This window comes from Patagioenas fasciata, chromosome 26, assembly GCF_037038585.1.
Source record: "Patagioenas fasciata isolate bPatFas1 chromosome 26, bPatFas1.hap1, whole genome shotgun sequence".
NCBI classification, from domain to species: domain Eukaryota; kingdom Metazoa; phylum Chordata; class Aves; order Columbiformes; family Columbidae; genus Patagioenas; species Patagioenas fasciata.
Genome location: NC_092545.1, coordinates 7,216,860 through 7,234,995, shown reverse-complemented (window position 1 = coordinate 7,234,995; position 18,136 = coordinate 7,216,860). Strand labels below are relative to the sequence as shown.

Here is an 18,136-nt window from a genome sequence, read left to right as displayed (position 1 = left end):
CCAATGCGGGCACAGCCCCGTGAGCTCCTCTGGGAGCCGTGGCCAAGGGTTTGGTGCCTTGAGAACGTTCCAGCTGGCACCGTGTTGGGGAGAACAGGGCTGTGTCGGGCACTGCTTGCAGAGGGGACTCTGCTCCACATGGTTCTCCTGGAGCCCGTCCACAGCTCCTGTGGAGATGCTGGGTGCAGTGCACAGGAACTGTTACCTTGACATGTGCCAGTTCAGACTTGGCGAGTCCCCCTCGGCCAACGGTGTAGATCCGGAAATCCTCTGGCAAAAACACTCTATGTGCAAAACAGGCGACAACCTTGCTGTTGGCACCGTGGCCGCACGTGGTGGCCACTGCACAAGGCAGTGGCCCTGCCCAATCCCCAGCCATGACCCTGTGCAGCACTGGGGGCTGCAGAGGGGCCGGGGGCTGCACCCCGCTTACTGCTGCACCCCGCTTACTGCTGCACCCCACTTACTGCTGCCGCAGCTGCACAGTGCGGGGCTTCTTCTCGATGTGGATGATGTAGGTCCGGGTGCGCAGAGGAACCCTGGGAGCCGGCTCTGCCCTCACCTGCAGCCCCAGCAGCCCCAGGAACCCCAGCAGCCCCAGCGCCGCCCTCATTTCCCCGCCAACGGCCCCACCTGCCGGTAACGGCGCCGCACACACACCCGGACACGCGGCTGCACCCAACGCCTTTATTGGTGCCCGCGGCGCGGCCCCGGGACCGGCCCCGCGCCCCTGTGCAGCCCCGCGTCCCGCTCCCGTCCCATGTCCCTGTGCAGCCCCGCGTCCCGCTCCCGTCCCGTGTCCCTGTGCAGCCCCGCGTCCCTGTGCAGTCCCGTGTCCCTGTGCAGCCCCGCGTCCCTGTGCAGTCCCGTGTCCCGCTCCCGTCCCGTGTCCCTGTGCAGCCCCGCGCCCCTGTGCAGCCCCGCGTCCCGCTCCCGTCCCGTGTCCCTGTGCAGCCCCGCGTCCCTGTGCAGTCCCGTGTCCCTGTGCAGCCCCGCGTCCCTGTGCAGTCCCGTGTCCCGCTCCCGTCCCGTGTCCCTGTGCAGCCCCGTGTCCCTGTGCAGCCCCGCGTCCCTGTGCAGTCCCGCGTCCCTGTGCAGTCCCGCGTCCCGCTCCCGTCCCGTGTCCCTGTGCAGCCCCGCGTCCCGCTCCCGTCCCGTGTCCCTGTGCAGCCCCGCGTCCCTGTGCAGCCCCGTGTCCCTCTGCAGCCCCGCGTCCCGCTCCGGTCCTGTGTCCTTCTGCAGCCCCGTGTCCCTTTCTGGCCGCGCGTCTCGCTCTCGTCCCGTTTCCCTCTCCAGCCCCGGTTCCGCGTCTGGCTCCGGCTTGTCCGTGTCCAGCTCCGTGTCAAGCTCCGTTTCCGTGTCCAGCTCCGTTTCCGACTCCGTGTCCCGGCCGCCGCCGTCCTCCTCGGCCGCGGGGCTGCGCGGAGCCCCGGAGCGGGGCCTCAGACCGGCCCTGCGCGCCCCGCTGTCCCCGCAGTGTCCCCGTGTCCCCTCCCGGCCCGGCCCCGCCCGCCCGCGCTCCCTCCTGCACATCGCACAGGGGGAGCTGCCTCGCTGCTTTGGGACCCGCAGCTCCCCCTATCCTGCTTTTCCCTTCTACGGTTTGTTTTCCCCAGGAATTAGCAAATGAAAACCCTACTTCCAAGTCTTGCACACAGGCAGCACTGGTGCCAGGAAGCCCACCCTTGGTTTTCCTTCTCCTATATTTGTATATTTTAGACATCTGTTTACTAGTTTCTTCCCTTGAAGACCAACAAACAGGTCCCAGTTTACCAACAAACAGTTACTGTTTCCCAAACACCACTCCCTGGCTCTGCCCAGCTTGTAAATCCCACTCACCAGCCTTTCCAGTAATTCCATGCTCCCACAAGTGCCTGCCCACCTCCCCCCGGATGGAGGATTTGCGTTAGGCAACTAAGATCAGCTTACCCATCTGGTTGCTGTCCCCTCTTTGCATTTTTCCACCGCCTCCACTTGTAAATCGCGATGCCGCTGCAGGACAGAGTGAGGCAGAGGATGGCGAAGCCCAGCAGCAGCCCGTTCCTCAGCATGGCCAGGTGGGATCTTTTGGTGCCGTCACCTGGGGAGAGCAGCACAGGTGGAGCTCCGGGCAAGGCCGGGCGATGCCGCGGGCCGTCGGCTCAGCCGCCAGCCTGACCAGCCCGCTCGCGAGGCTGCAGGAACTGCTGGCTGGCAACGCCACGGGGCACCCGGAGCCCGGCTGCGGCACCCACCGGCACGCGACCCACTGTAGGTGCTACCGCGAATAGGGGATCCCCGAGTCTTGCAGTAAGGCGGCTTCCAGCCCGGGTCACAGTGGCAGTTCTTCTTGTTATTGCAGACCTGCAAACGCCAGGGTGGGCAGAAAACACCCCTCATTGTAAAATCCTCACCCCCCTCTCCCCCACACCCCTGTGCCATGGTCACAGCCAGCCCATCAGCACCCGTGACACACGTGTGACAGGTTACAGCCAGCACCCGTGACACCTGTGTGACAGGTCACAGCCAGCCCATCAGTACCCGTGACACCCGTGTGACAGGTTACAGCCAGCACCCGTGACACCTGTGTGACAGGTCACAGCCAGCCCATCAGCACCCGTGACACCCATGTGACAGGTCACAGCCAGCACCCGTGACACCTGTGTGACAGGTCACAGCCAGCCCATCAGCACCCGTGACACCCATGTGACAGGTCACAGCCAGCACCCGTGACACCTGTGTGACAGGTCACAGCCAGCCCATCAGCACCCGTGACACACGTGTGACAGGTCACAGCCAGCACCTGTGACACCTGTGTGACAGGCCACAGCCAGCCCATCAGCACCCGTGACACCCGTGTGACAGGTCACAGCCAGCACCCGTGACACCCGTGTGACAGGTCACAGCCAGCCCATCAGCACCCGTGACACCCGTGTGACAGGTCACAGCCAGCACCCGTGACACCCGTGTGACAGGTCACAGCCAGCCCATCAGCACCCGTGACACCCGTGTGACAGGTCACAGCCAGCACCCGTGACACACGTGTGACAGGTCACAGCCAGCCCATCAGCACCCGTGACACACGTGTGACAGGTCACAGCCAGCACCCGTGACACACGTGTGACAGGTCACAGCCAGCCCATCAGCACCCGTGACACACGTGTGACAGCCCTGCTCCGCCTGGCCCCGTGTCCCCGCTCCGCTGTTCACCACGCTGCCTCCCACACAGCGACATTGATCCTTTCCAGTGCTATTTCAATTATGTGCAGTTAAATCCTCTCTAGATACTCTTTTTCCAGTTTTCTGCTAATCTAGACAAGCACACACTCCACGCTCCTTCATCTCACTTATTTTTCACTTGGAATAGCAAGAAACTCGGGCAGTCTCACGTAATTGCTCCCGTGATAACGCGCTACCGCGCGATGATTCCAGCGAACAAGCGTTGCCCCAACCACAGGCCTAGCGGTTCACAGCCCAGCCCAGCGGGATCTCGCCAGCACCGCTCTGTTCTCCAGCACTTCCACCAGACCACCAGCACTGACCCGGCCGTGCCGCTGGCACTTACTCCATGCCCGCTGCACTTCTCCTGCGCGTTGCAGTCGTACTTCAGGACCGAATGCGGGTGGCACGTGCCATTGATACAAACCTGGAAGACCAGAAGGACAAAAATCCTGCTGGGTGCCTTTTCATCACCCTTTACCATGCCTGCCATAACTCTACAAAGGATTCATAGCCTCGAAGAATGATTAAAAGTTGAAAGAGCTGGTAATAATTACTAAAAACGTAAGTACACACCACCCTTAACTTGCATTGCAAAACGGCAACTACTTCTAAGGCTGTTACAGTTGTGATAATTAGATGCCATTTCCAGTTGCCCGAGCAACATTTCTCACCTCCGCTGGGCCACATTTCGTGCCGTCTTTCACCAGGAGAGGATCCGGCACCGTGGGGCCACGCATAAAATCGAAAGACACACACAGATGTTCTTGCACATGAGCGTAAATTATGGCACCCTTGACTCTTTTGAAGGGAATCCGACTCGGGTACGCACACACTAACTTTCCACACGCCAGATTCCTAAAAGATTTGTTAGCACAACAAATTAGAGCGGTAGGCACAGCCCCTGATGGATCGCGGTGCTGGAGGTGCTGAGGTGCACAGCGCAGGGAGGGCGATGCACACGAAGTGAAAGCGGGACGTTTCAGAAGAGCTGAATCCTTGACAGCAGGGGAAGCCGTGCTGGGAACCATCAGACACCAAACACACAGCTGGGTGTGCGCTCAGGTTTCTCTACAACACCGTTCAATGAGCGCCTGGAGCAAACACTGCAGCTCAATTCCACCCCACAAAAGAAACACATGCCCAAGGCAGCCTTCTCAAAGTTACTACTTTGCATCCCCAGTAAAAGGAAGCACAAATTAAATATATATTCCCAATTCAACACTGCATTCCCATGAAACCTACGGCCAGGAGCAGGGCTTGTAGCCGCTCTTCGGGTGGTTGCCACAGTGCCCGAACCTGTCCTGCTGACTGTTGACCTCTTCATAACAGGCTGAAGGAGCATTCTTTGCACCTGCAGGTTTAGGAGAGCGGGTGAGCGTGCACCACGCGGATGCCGCCGTCTGCCCCACGCCAGCCCTGCAGATCTGGGTTTGCGCTGGTGACACCAGTGGCACCAGTGCCCCCAGTTACCTCTCCCGTAGAGGCGCTGGCACTGCAGGTCGGGCGAGCGGCAGCGTCCCTTGTAGCAGTAGCCGGTGCCGCGCTCGCAGTCGTGCCCGTCCTGCACGTACAGGTCGGGCGGGCAGGACGCGGAGGCGCCGTCGCAGAGCTCGGGCAGGTCGCACTGCGCGTCGGCCGCCGGGCGGCACGGGGTGTGCTGGCGCTTGAACTGGGGGCACACGGGCTCTGCTCGGCACCCCTGCCCGGACACCCCTCCCAGGGACGTTCCTCCCCACGGGGACCCCGGAGCTGAGCCGGAAACCCTTCCCCAGGAACCTCTGCCATTGCCCAGCGGGAAGCTTGTCCATTCTTCATGTTATTGCCCCCAAAATAAGTAATGAACTTGTGATAATCATAAAAATGTGCCTTACCTGGCACTTATCACAACATAATCCAGAGGAGATAAAATACAGCACAAATATCATTACTTTTTTTGGAGATGCCCATCTGAGCTAAACCAAAGAGCTGGTTGGTGGTGCTGGTACAGAAACCGCTGCTGCTCCAAGTTTACAAATGGCCTCAACTTCCGATAGTGCTGAACACAGCTCACCTGGCACTTTTCACAGCATAGTCCCGCGGAGCACTTCACTCCCGGTTTGAACGTGCACTGGGGAGTACAGCAGTTGTCCAACAGACAGCTCTGCAGACACACCGGGAATCACCGTTCGCTGCAGGATGACTGAGCCCCGTCCTCGCACCAAACAGCGCTCAGAGGGGCCGAGAGATGAGCAGAACGCTGCACGTGTGCTGTGCACAGCCCGGGACCGGCAGCACCCACCTCGGCCGTGCCGCAGTCGCACTGCTCGCCCGGCTCCACCACGCCGTTGCCGCAGACGGTGGCTCCGCGGTAGGAGAGCTGGGGCAGAACCTGCCTGATGAACGGGCAGTCCCTGTTGTGCCTCAGGAACTGCGCAAAGTCCGCCACGCTGCAGTTGCTAAAGGCCTTTGCCCCACTGGAATGTCTAAAGCCAAGCGATTATCCGTGTGCATGGGAAGACATCTGCCCGCGTTCTCCCTCACCCAGCTCCCGTTTCCCCACCTGCCCCATCCGTCGCACCCCGACCCACTCACAGCGCCTGGGGGCTCATGACGCAGAGGGGCGCGGGGCAGCGGCACAACGGGGACCTGTCGTAGCCGATGCCCAGGCTGCGCCCCAGCATCTGCGCCAGCAGGATGGAGAAGGACTCCAGCGTCACCGCGCCCTGGAACTGCAGGAGGAGAGAGCGGGGCTGTCCGGCCGCTGTCCCCGTGGTGACCCCAGCAGGGGTGGGACAGGTGTCACTGTCACCGTACCACGGCCACCGCGCCAGACGCCTCCCTCCGACACGCCTGTCCTGGCACCATCGCGCCCACGAACGCCGCTTGCTGCCGGTACCTGGAACGCAGGGGATGCCCGTCGCTGCCAGCCCGGGACATCGCGTTTGACGTTTGCAACACCGCACCGCAATGCCACTTGATTTTCACAAGAGGCACCACGTCTGTCGTTCAAAAGTGGGCGAGTTTGAGCGGGCTGTTACTGTCTGCTCTCAAACAACGGTGGCAATTCGTTCTTACAGGAGCAGGTACGGCATTTCGTGCGGTTTCAGAACGCGGCTGGTCCTCTTCCACTTCAGCAGCCACGCCAGCGCTTCGTGTCCAGCCGTCATGTCCTTGAACGTGCTGTTGTCCATCCAGACCCCCATGGAGGACAGCGTCACCGTCAGATTAAGATACCTGAACATCTGAATGTTTAAGGAGAGAAGTGGCTGTTCCCATGTGCCTCATTTCAAGCGCTGTTTAGCTGTTTTTCTTATTAGCACAGAACGAACATTTAAATCAGGAAAGACTTACGCTGTTGAGCAAGCTGGAGACCTGAGCTATCTTCTGTATCACAACATAGTCATCCTCACCCAGGTGCTCGTACTGAAAGACGACACGAGGCGGTGTCTCCGGTGTTCGGCATGCTGAGGCACACGGGGCAGCTCCCACGCGCCCACCCGCGCCCCGCGGCACCGAGCAGCAGGGCCACGCGGACACAGCAAGGGCAGAGAAAACCCACACAGAACGGGAACCGAGTGGTGCAGACTTACCAGCGCCATTTCCAAAATGATGTGGAGCACCAGCTCTCTCTGGAACTTGGGCACTGGCTGGAAAACAAACTTCACCATTAATAATTCATTTGTCCATTTCAGTCATGAAGCGTAAGAAGTGATGACTTGTCTGGGACAACTCTGGGACACCCACACGAACCCCATGGCTGAAGCAGCCACCGCGTTGCTGCCAAGGGTCTGCAAGCTGGAGGGAGAAATACCCTCAGCGTTCACAGACCCGTCAATGACTCCCGCAGCCCTTGCGATGCCTCTTGTAGGCACTAGATGAGCAACAACCCCCACGACACCCCATCGCGACACTGGCACTCCTTCTAGGAGCTTTCTGCATGACCAGACCCCTCCTTGTGTGACAGGGACATCAGCACCACTGCGAGAACCAACACCAACTCACTTCGTCATCTCCATGAGATTCGTCCATCTCCTCCGTCGCCAGCCCCACCGGGTCCTTGTCGGGGTGGCTGCTGGCAAAGGCGGCATTGGCCACGTTCTCGTCCCTCACCTGATACACGAAGTGCTCGAACACAGGAGAATGACCCAGGGGCTCGATGCCGTAGGTGACGTTCTCGAACTGCAGCAAGCCCCTGCCCGCAGGACGGCACCGGCCGTTTGCCACCGGGCAAGCGCGGCAGCGCTCGGCAGCACCAACAGCAGCGCAGGGGGTGGTGGTTCGGTACCTGAGCCCCGAGCAGATGCTGAGGGTCACAGTGGAGCTGGGGAAGCCCTCGATGTACCCCCGGTAGTAGCAGCCACCCTGCACCGCAACAGAGGACAAGGAGCCCCTTCTGAGGTCGGGAAGGTGACTCCAGCAGGTGACAGCACAACAAGGATTTGTGGACAATCTCTGTGACCCAAGTAATTACAAATCCCAGTGCAAGGCTGTGGCATCCTCACAATGGGATCTGCCCTGTGCTGAGCTGCACTGCCGGGGTGCTGACTCTTCTGGTCCCTCCGTAGGACGGGGAGCCACGGGCAGGATTACGAGCTTTGAACTGAGCAAGCACAACAACTCCAAAAACCTTCACAAATGTGAATCTGACCATGCATTCGCAAGGAAAACTTTTTGTTTTACCCCAGCACTTCCTGCCCCGATTAGGACAGAAAGCTGTGGAGAGAGGGCAAGAACCGATCCCCCGGAATAACCACCGACATCCCCAAAGCACCCAGCACGGGCTGCCCCGGAACAGCAGCGCCAGGCAGGCCCGCATTACCTTGATATTGGGCGAGTCGGAGCGCAGGGATCCCTTCCCGTCGTATGAGTAAACCTTGAAATCATCAGATAAAAAGAATCTGGAACAGGAAAACAATAAAATCCGCTGGAAATGCTCTGTAATCCGTTCAGACAGGGATTGCTCGCAGGCAGGGTCTCCTGCAGGCAGGGATCGCCCGCAGGCAGGGATCGCCCGCAGGCAGGGATCGCCCGCAGGCAGGGATCATCCGCAGACAGGGATCACCCGCAGGCAAGGATCGCCCGCAGGCAGGGATCGCCCACAGGCAGGGATCACCCACAGGCAGGGATCACTCGCAGGCAGGGATCGCCCACAGACAGGGATCGCCCGCAGGCAGGGATCGCCCACAGGCAGGGATCACTCGCAGGCAGGGATCACCCGCACGCAGGGATCACCCGCAGACAGGGATCACTCGCAGGCAGGGATCGCCCGCAGGCAGGGATCACCTGCAGCCCCATCCCCGCACTCACTGCTGCCGCAGGTGGATGGTGTACGGCTTCCCCTCTATGCTGAGGACGTAGGACACCGCGTCCTTCCGAGTGCAAAAAGCAGAGAAAGGGAGAATCAGGAACACCGACCTCAGTAAACGCGTTCTGAGGGCAGCTGCAAACCCCAGTCGCACCCGCTGCCCCGCAGCACCTTCCTGCGTGCGCACCCGCTCGCACACAAACACCAGATAACTCGGATATCGAGTACCGGCTGTCCGGCCGTGTCGGAGAGCACCCTCTGCGGAACCGTGATGTGCAGCAGCATCTGCGAATCTGGAGGAAGATCAGAATCATCAGAATCACATACACGTGTGCCAGACACCTCCACAGCCACACGGACAGACGCTGCCCTGCCCGCAGAGGGTTCGCAGCTCTCCTTTCCGCCCTGCTGTCACTCACCCACGCTTTGTTTTAAAGTGCACGCGTGATAAAAAACCCAAAAACTTACTGCTGCTGGATCAGAGCCCAGGAGCACGAGCACTGTGTGATGGGAACGTGAGAACGAGCTCCAGGTGGACAAACCCACCTCGCATCAGGACCAGAAACGGGCTGGGAGGAGCCAGTCACCCCCACTCATCCACAACCCGCGATAAGCGCCCACGACACTTGCGCCGTCCCTGCGAGCGTCGCCGTCCCCGCGGTACAGACCCCGACGCCACGCAGCTCCGCACGCTCAGCAGAGGGACAAACCCACCCACCGCAGCGCTCCCGCACAGACAACGGTGTCAGCGACGGCTGCGGCGCCTCGGCCCCCGGGAACGGGGCTTGACGGTTGCCAAAAACACAAACTCAGCCAGCGCAGAACCCCCCCCGGCTTCTCCTGTGGGAGCTGGGCTGTGCTGGGCGGGGACAGTCCGGCCCGCGTGTCCCCACCCAGCAAGACGGACCAGTCCCCGTCCCAGGACAGCCGGGTCTACACCAGGAACCCCGGGCCGCTCTCCCCCCGGGCCGCTGTCCCCCCCCGGGCCGCTGTCCTTCCCCGGGCTGTCACCAGCCACCGCACCGGGGTCGGGCCCTGGGTGAGCTGCTGCCACTGGCCGTGACGTCAGCTTCCAGCACATGACGTCAGTTTCCAGGACGTGACATCACTCCCCAGCAGGTGTCCCTTCGCACGGGAGGGCCGGGGGCTCTGTCCCCCCGGGGCTGCAGCGCAGGTGGGATGGGGGGAAGGCGGCGGGGGCACCGGGGGCACCGGGGGACCGGGGCAGCCGATGTCACTCACGCAGCAGCCCCAGCAGCGCCGCCAGCAGCGCCAGGCGCGGCCCCATCGGCGCGTCCGGTAACGGCCCCGCACACACACCGGACACGCGGCTGCGCCCAACGCCTTTATTGGCGCCCGCGGCGCGGCCCCGGGACCGGCCCCGCGTCCTCCTCCGGCCCCGCGTCCCGCTCCGGCCCCGCCTCGGGGTCCGGCTCCCGGCCCGGCTCCAGCTCCGGCTCCGAGCGGGTGCTGTCCTCCTCGGTGGTGGAGCTGCAGGGACACGGAGCGGTGCCTCAGCCCCGGAGCTCACCGTATATTCCCCCAGAATCACCCCCTCCCTGGGGATCACACCTCATACCCCCCCGGGTCACCCTCAGCCCTGCTGAACCTCCCTTTTCCCCCCACTATCACCTCAGCCCCGGGGATCACCGCGTCCCCATCCCACGTCCCCGTTCCGTGTTCCCGTCCCGTGCCCCCTGGCCCCTCAGGAGCCTGTGGGAGGGGGTCCCCGCTCACCCCTCGCTGCTGGGGGGCTGCCGGCCGGAGCCCCAGCCCAGCCGCTGCATGACGATGCAGATGGCCCCGACGAGGAGGAGCAGGAGGGTGCAGGAGCCCAGCAGCATCCAGGTCAGCGACATCTCCCCCAGCGCTTCCTGCCCGTTGAGACCTGGCGGGGGATGGGGCTGCCACCCCCTGCCTGTGCCAGGGACCCCAGCCCGGCACCTGCCCCCCGCGCCGCGGTACTGACCCCTGTCCAGCCCGGGGATGCTGCTGTCGATGCTGCCCCCCTGGTGCGCTCCCCACTGCCGGCAGTCGGGGGGCTTCCAGCCGGGGTGGCAGTGGCAGTGCTTCTTGTTGTTGCACACCTGGAAAGCCCACGGCGGGTGCCAAAATTTGGCAATGAGTTCATGCAACGACTCTCCTGTCCAGACCAGCATCGGTCTCACTGCCACCGGTCAGGCTGGGACAAGGCTACGCGCACTGACAGGCGTTCGGGCGATCTAGGGAGCGTATCGGGCAAGGGACACACCACGAAGTGCGGGCTCTCATAGCCTTGAGACATTGAACAAGCACAGAACACCCTCCTTTTTTTCCTCCTCCATACACCAAACAAACCACCAAATTCTCCACTTTGGTGACTAAAGCCCCGCGACATTTTGGTATGGGCTTCAGGACCATGTACTAGCTGACAAGGTCACGATTTTGTGCAGTATCAGCCTAGAACGGGTCTGTGAGCAGGTCCCACACCAGCCCATCCCCACGGAGCCACCCACCCCAGTGACACGCGGTGACTTACGCCGTGGCCGTGACACTTGGTTTTGCTGTCACAGTCGTACCCCAGGACCGCGTGCGGGTGACAAGTGTTGTTGATACACACCTAGAAAAACCACAGCAGTTCCAGCTCGGCGGTTTCACCGTCTCAGCCCACCAGACCTGTGTCAAAACGTGCTATTACACCTCTGCAAGAACAACAGCAGCGCTTTGGAAGAGCTACGGTCACCTCGGCATTGGGGTACATCTAATGTGGGCACCGTGCAAACCTTTAATGTCACGTTTGTGTGCTTTAAGAGTGTTTGGGAATACCAAGTACACTGCAAAGGAGCAAGAATTTCCTGAAACCTCATCAACAATTACAATTGATACCTGGCATTTCAGATGATGATAAAATGTTTTCTTACCTTTTCATAACCACACTTTGTACCTGGTGGAATCACAAGAGGATCCAGCCTTGTTGGTGCATAGAAATAATCCAAAGAGACACATAAATCCTTGTTCACTTTGGCATAGCTGACTGCAGCCGCCTGTGACGTAAACGGGGAGCTGTACGGGTACGTGCAGATTAACTTTCCACATCTGAGATTCCTGTGAAAGCCATTTGCAGAGGATGTGTATCACACACACACACATACTCATATATATATATATATATATGCTACCTGATAAACACTAGAAACATTAAAGAGCATAACGGAAATCTGGAGCATCCCATGACAAGAAAAGCGAGCAAGGCTGGGAGGTCCGAGAGGAGCTGTGATGTGAGACAGCGCACTAGGAACAAGACCAAACCCGTAGCTGTTCACTGCCCCGCGGCCTCAGCACCGACCGCAGTCCCGGTGCCTCCCGTGTCCGCAGAGGCCCCGTCCCACGCAGGTTTCAGGGGAGCCCTTTCCCCGGGCGTACCTCCAACGACACGGCTTGAAGCCCGTTCTGGGCTGGTACCCGCAGTGTCCGAACCGGTCCCGCTGGCTGTTGAACTCCTCGTAACAAGCCACGGGAGCGCTCCTTGAAGCTGCGAGTTTAGCAGTAATATTTGTTATCACTTAAAGCAACACAAAGGGACATATCATGGTATCTCATAACCGCTTAATTTTTCATCCTGTTCACAGCCGAACATGGATGCTGTTCGTTAATTAAATACCTGTCCCTGAACCGCCCAACCCGCGGCAGTCCCGACCTCCAGACACAGGACCAGCGAAGAGCCGGTTAGCTCCCCGGTTAACTTCACTCACAGGTAATAATTTGCCCTTTTTTGTTGCTGTTTCCATCGTTATCAGTGAATAATTGAGGGAGCTACGTGCTACCGAAGTGCATATTAACCAGACTGAAAACAGAGCTGGAAACGCTTCCTAGAGCCGTGTCCTCCCTGGGTGCGCCCCGCCGCCCCCGCCCTCCCGTGGGTCTGGCCCCCCAGGCAGCGCAGCCCCCGCTCCCCTCCCCGGCACACGTGTGGCAGGAGCGTGGCCCCAGCGCCCACGTCACACGGGCAAGTGCCACCGCTGAACCCCCCGGCCTCAACGGGGCTGGACGTGGGGTTCGGGCTCACGGGGAAGCACCAGAAACGAGTTGCCAACCAACCACAAACCCCCATTGCCAGCGAGACCGACCCGAGGTCGGTACCTTAACGAGGGAAGACACAAACTGAGCATCACCCCTGCTGCAGCCGCCGCCCCCCAGGCAGCACCAGTGGCACCAGTGCCCCCAGTTACCTCTCCCGTAGAGGCGCTGGCACTGCAGGTCGGGCGAGCGGCAGCGTCCCTTGTAGCAGTAGCCGGTGCCGCGCTCGCAGTCGTGCCCGTCCTGCACGTACAGGTCGGGCGGGCAGGACGCGGAGGCGCCGTCGCAGAGCTCGGGCAGGTCGCACTGCGCGTCGGCCGCCGGGCGGCACGGGGTGTGCTGGCGCTTGAGCTGGGGGCACAACGGGCTCTGCTCGGCACCCCTGCCCGGACACCCCTCCCAGGGACGTTCCTCCCCACGGGGACCCCGGAGCTGAGCCGGAAACCCTTCCCCAGGAACCGCTGCCATTGCCCAGCGGGAAGCTTGTCCATTCTTCATGTTATTTCCCCCAAAATAAGTAATGATCTTGTGATAATCATAAAAATGTGCCTTACCTGACATTTATCACAACACAATCCAGAGGAACATTGCACTCCCGGCTGGAACCGACATCTTCTAGTACAGCAATTATCCTTCAGACATGCCTGAGGACACATTGCAAACCACATTATTCTACTTACTTGTTCCCCTTGAGCTTTTTACTGTCAGAGGTTGTCCCCTTGCTCCTTATCCCCAAAACGTTACACTCGGGCACTACCTCACAGAATAGCGTGGGCAAAGCTGCCGTGAGGTGGATGCCAGCGCAGAAACCGTCTACAACCACACACAATGCTCGGGCCGGTCGCTACTTCACCTGTGCCCGTAGCCCGAGGGCTCACGACTGTGAACGTACGGACAGCACAGACGTACGGATGGCACAGACGTACAGACGGTACAGACATACGGACGGCACAGACATACGGACGGCACAGACAGGCGGTGCCCGTGCACGCACCCGGTTGCGGCCGCAGTCGCACTGCTCGCCGCGCTCCACCACGCCGTTGCCGCAGACGGGCGCTCGCCGGTAGGCCAGCCCGGTCAGGCGGGGCCGGCTGAACAGGCAGGCGCCCCCGCTGTGCTTCAGGAAGATCTCGAAGTCCCTGATGCTGCAGGAGCTGAAGGCTTTTGCCCCACTGAAAAAGCTAAAACAAAGCCGTTACCCTACTTGTCTGTGTTAGCACATCCGCCCCGTTCGCTCTCAAAATCTCTGTACAACGCAGGATTTGTTCAGGTGCTGGCACATGTGCAGCGGTCCCCGGGGGTCTGCAAACTCACAGCGCGGCGGGGGTCATGATGCAGATGGGCCCGGGGCAGCGGCAGCTCGCGGAGCGGTCGTAGGCCATGCCCAGGCTGCGCCCCAGCATCTGCGCCAGCAGGACGGAGAAGGACTCCAGCGTCACGGCGCCCTGGAGCTGCAGGAGAGAGTGGGGCTGTCCGGCCGCTGTCCCCGCGGTGACCCCAGCACGGGTGGGACAGGTGTCACCGTCACCATCACCATCACCGTACCACGGCCACGGCGCCAGCCGCCTCCCGCTGACACGCGCGTCCTGGAGTCGCTGAGCCCTCGAGCGCCGCCTGGTCCCGGTACCTGGAACACACGTGCGCTCAGCGGCTGCCCGGCTGGGACACCCCAGGTCCTGCGGGTAACGGGGATCGCGGTCTGCGCAGCCCGAGCCCCCGGTCCCTCCACCCCCCGCAGCCCTGGAGCCGCTGGTGGCTCTGGGCAGGGACTGTGGCCGCAGCGGAGCCATCGGCTGCCGGGACGGGCGGCGCAATCGGGCACCGTCCATCCCCACCAAAGGGGCTGGGAGGTGTGTCCACACAAAATACTTCCAGAATAGCAAGGAATTAGGAAATATGTAAGAAATAGTTTTCTTTTTAATAAAGCATCCCTTATGGGAACCTTTATACTTCAACCTACCTTGGTTTAACTGATTTCTACCACGTAACCTTTAACGAGTAAGGAAACGTTGACCTTACACTAACAGATAAGCGATGTCGTATGACGGCACAGTGAGATGTGACTGTTTCCACCGTAGAAATCGCCCCAGGAGCTCTCGTGGTTCCCCGTCCGTGGGTATTTTGTTCTCCGTCCACAGCTCCAGGGAGGCCAGCACGACGGTGACGTTGAGAGGACTGAACATCTGAAAGCACAACAGAGGGAACGGCTCTCGCACACCCCCGAGCGGAGTTACAGCTCCGTGCACAGCAAACCGCGCTGGAGGAGCCGACCGCTACCGTCAGCCGCTGAGCTACACCCCAACCACAGAACAGCCAGCACCGGGAGGGGAACAGTCCAGGAGGCCTTAAAACGTGGGGCTGCGGCTGCCCCGGGGCAAACGAACAGAACTTACATTGTTGACTAAATTGAAGACCTGGATTATCTTCTGTGTTGCAGCATTGGCGTCTGAACCCATGTGGTTATACTGAAAAACAACCCACGAGGACACAAAAGCAGACAGGGCGTTTACCACGACGGAGCAGCCCATTGCTGAAGCGCTGAAACGACGTCAGCGCCCAGCCCTGTAACGCGAGCTGAAAATCTGCCTGCCTTCTTTCTTAAAATCCACATTATGTGTGACTTTTCCAAAGGGAAAACAAACGCATTGAAAAGCTGGGAAACGGCACCATTTCTGTGCCCACAGAAGTTGGGCAAAGCGAGGAGGAAACAACTGGCGCGAACTTACCAAAGCCTTGTCCAAAACCACATACACCCTGAAGAACTTGGGAGCTCGTGCTTCAGCTGAGAGTGGCTGCAAAAGAGAACGGTCTCCGGTGCTGTTTAACTCTATGTTCCATAGGCACCTTACTCCTGCAGTTTGCTACACGGCTCCAGCGTCCATTCAGAAGCAACTCTGGGACGCTGCCTTCAAATCAGCACAAGGTAGGGAACTGGTACAAATCAGCACAAGGTAAGGAACAGGTTCAACGGAGCAACTTCTGACTTCTTCAGCAGCTGCTCTGATGCCTCTCGTTGGGAATTAAATGAGTAACGATCCCTGCGACACGATGTCACAAGCACCAGCACCGCCAGACAGCCCCATCTCTGTCCAGACAGACACCGGCCAAGGCTCCTGCAGGATCGGGCCCCTCGTCGTGTGACGGGGACACCGGCAGCACCACGAGAACCGGCCCCGCTCACCTCGACGTACGGCAGCGCCTGGACCATCTCCTCGGCGTTCAGCTCGCCCGGGCCCCTCTCGGGGTGGCTGTTGGCGAAGACGGAACCCGCGGTGTTCTCGTCCCTCATGCGGTACACGAAGTGCTCGAACGTGGGGGAGTAACCCAGGGGCTCGATGCCGTAGGTGACGTTCTCGAACTGCAGCAAGCCCCTGCCCGCGGGACGGCACCGGCCGTTTGCCACCGGGCAAGCGCGGCAGCGCCCGGCGGCACCAACGGCAGCGCAGGGGGTGGTGGTTCGGTACCTGAGCCCCGAGCAGACGCTGAGGGTCACGGTGGAGCTGGGGAAGCCCTCGATGTACCCCTGGTAGTAGCAGCCGCCCTGCACCACAACAGAGGAGAAGGAGCCCCTACCGTGGCCCCCACCCGACACCCAACACGTGCGCTGGGCAGCAGAAACACTGCAACGCTTACAAAAACCCAGGGCAATCCAAGGTTACCTTGATACGGGGTGAACCAGAGTGCAAAGGCCCCTTCTCATTGGACAGGTAAACCCTGAAATCAGCAGGTAAAAAGGTGCTACAGAAGAAAGGCGTTAGATGAAGCACTCAGAGCGGCTCCTCTTACCTGGCTTCTTCAGGTCCTGCCGCCTGCGCCACGGCACTGCAGACCCAGAACCGGTGGCGCTCGAGATCACGGGCACGACGACCCCGAACCCTCCTCCACGTGCACGCCAGAGCTCAGCCCAGCGCCCGGGACGGGGCACCATGAAGCCAACTCACCGCTGCCGCAGGCGGATGGTGTACGGCCTCCCCTCTATGTCGAGGACGCAGGACAACGCGTCCTTGTGTGCGCAGGAAGGGGGAGAGAGGGAGATTCAGAACACCGACTTGAGGAAAACGTGGTCCGGGGGCAGGCAGAAAGGTGGAGGGCGAGCGCAAGGGCTCGGTGCTTCCCAAGAGCAGGCGCAGCCCCCGTTACAGCCCCGGCGCACCTGTGCCCCCAGTGCACCTGTGCCCCCAGCCCCCCAGCCCCCGTACCTTGGTGTTTCCGGGCAGCAGCCGCGGGACCACGCGCTGGGGCAGCACCGGGGAGCCTGCGGACAGAGCCGGCGTGCTGAGCCCGGGCAGCGGGGCCCGGGGACAGCGGGACCCCCGCACTCACACAGCAGCAGCGCCAGCAGCAGCAGCAGCGCCCGGCGCGGCCCCATCGCCCCGGTTAACGGCCCCGTCACCCGTTTAACGGCCCCACCGCACGTTTAACGGCCCCATCGCACGTTTAACGGCCCCGCCCGCCCGGGAAAGCAGAGGCGGGACCAGAGCACTGTACAAAACCTCAGCTTTATTGCTCGTTCTCACTCGGGGTCGGGAACAGCCCTGTGCCGGAGCGCGGAGCAGAGCGGGTGTCACCGTGTCCCCCCTGCACGGGCGCAGGGACACGCGCACCCTTACAAAGAGAAGTCAGCAGTCATCTCGTTGTTCAACACACATAAAATCCCACTATTCCCTTCCCACGGGATCGCTGCCCCGCACCCCCGCCAGCATTGCCCACGCGCAGTACGAAAACTCCTGTCCATTAAAAGGCACCGTTTTCAGCATAGTTTGGGTTCGATACAATGAAGTGCAGCCCTCCCGCTGCCTGCCCCGCGTCCCCTCCTGTCCCACGGGAGCTGCCGAGCAACGGACAGACGGACAGACAGACAGCCAGCCCGCCCAAACCGAGGAGAAGTAGGAAGTCATTATCTTGGAACAAACAGAAGCCCCCCACAAATATGTCTGGCGATATTCTAGGTGATGTTTTACGTATTTTAATAGTGTTATAAATCTTAGTTCATGGGAAACCACAGGAGTTCAAGTATTTTATTACTGCAAATGCAAACACTATATATATATATTTATATATGTATTTACAGAGGAAAAGAATTCTTTTGGCGATACTATGGGGGTTTTAGAGAGCGAGTTTGCACTCGGGGCTGGCACAAAGTGAAAAGCCAAGCACTCTCTCAGTGCTGATTCCACGTGAGCGCGTCCGTGTGACAGATTCCTACCCGTGAGCAGCAGCACCGCGGCTCTCGCCGTGCGCTGGAGCAGCCTCACCGTCCGGCTTAGCGGGCGGCGCAGCAAGGCTGGCGGTCCGGCCTAAGGCGAGGGCCTGGGTCCGCATCCTGACCCTCCCCGGCCAGCGCTGAGCGCGGGAGGAGGCAGCAGCCACCAGGCTCCGGTTTGAGGAGCTCAGAGGGGCTGGGGGTCTGGGCAGAGGCGTCCTCTGCTTCCCAGTGTTCTGCAGGGACCGCTGCTCAGGCTTCGGACTCACATTAAAACCTAAGAGCACCCTGGGTTTTAAAACCAAAGCGTGGCCGTGTCTTTTCGTACCTTGATTTTCATTGCCTGTCCATGGTATTAGTGGAAATTAGTACGGGATTCTCGTTTAGCAACT

General features: G+C 60.6%; 2 protein-coding genes across 2 annotated transcripts; both read right to left on the bottom strand.

The window, feature by feature from the left end:
* Window positions 1–205: 205 nt before the first annotated feature.
* Window positions 206–9,370, bottom strand: LOC136112234 (disintegrin and metalloproteinase domain-containing protein 2-like). The gene is given in 20 exon segments (XM_071799362.1): window positions 206–270; window positions 468–1,417; window positions 1,930–2,080; window positions 2,235–2,343; window positions 3,545–3,625; window positions 3,873–4,056; window positions 4,444–4,552; window positions 4,672–4,870; window positions 5,252–5,341; window positions 5,480–5,663; window positions 5,773–5,909; window positions 5,995–6,076; window positions 6,256–6,422; window positions 6,532–6,713; window positions 6,716–6,827; window positions 7,183–7,372; window positions 7,466–7,542; window positions 8,000–8,078; window positions 8,488–8,549; window positions 8,714–9,370. Coding segments are annotated over 19 exon segments (2,982 nt in total). The 5' UTR covers window positions 8,771–9,370; the 3' UTR covers window positions 206–270; window positions 468–687.
* A 319-nt stretch (window positions 9,371–9,689) lies between these two features.
* On the bottom strand, window positions 9,690–16,910 carry LOC136112088 (disintegrin and metalloproteinase domain-containing protein 2-like). The gene is made up of 19 exons (XM_065856562.2): window positions 16,865–16,910; window positions 16,741–16,796; window positions 16,483–16,544; window positions 16,201–16,279; window positions 16,006–16,082; window positions 15,723–15,912; window positions 15,268–15,333; window positions 14,935–15,006; window positions 14,561–14,724; window positions 14,087–14,168; window positions 13,856–13,992; window positions 13,536–13,722; window positions 13,096–13,185; window positions 12,694–12,892; window positions 11,888–11,996; window positions 11,386–11,569; window positions 11,004–11,084; window positions 10,223–10,572; window positions 9,690–9,976 (listed from the first exon to the last, which is right to left on the bottom strand). The coding sequence occupies exons 1-19, from the start codon at window positions 16,908–16,910 to the stop codon at window positions 9,832–9,834; spliced, it is 2,376 nt and encodes a 791-aa protein (XP_065712634.1). The 3' UTR covers window positions 9,690–9,831.
* Between the last annotated feature and the right edge of the window lie 1,226 nt (window positions 16,911–18,136).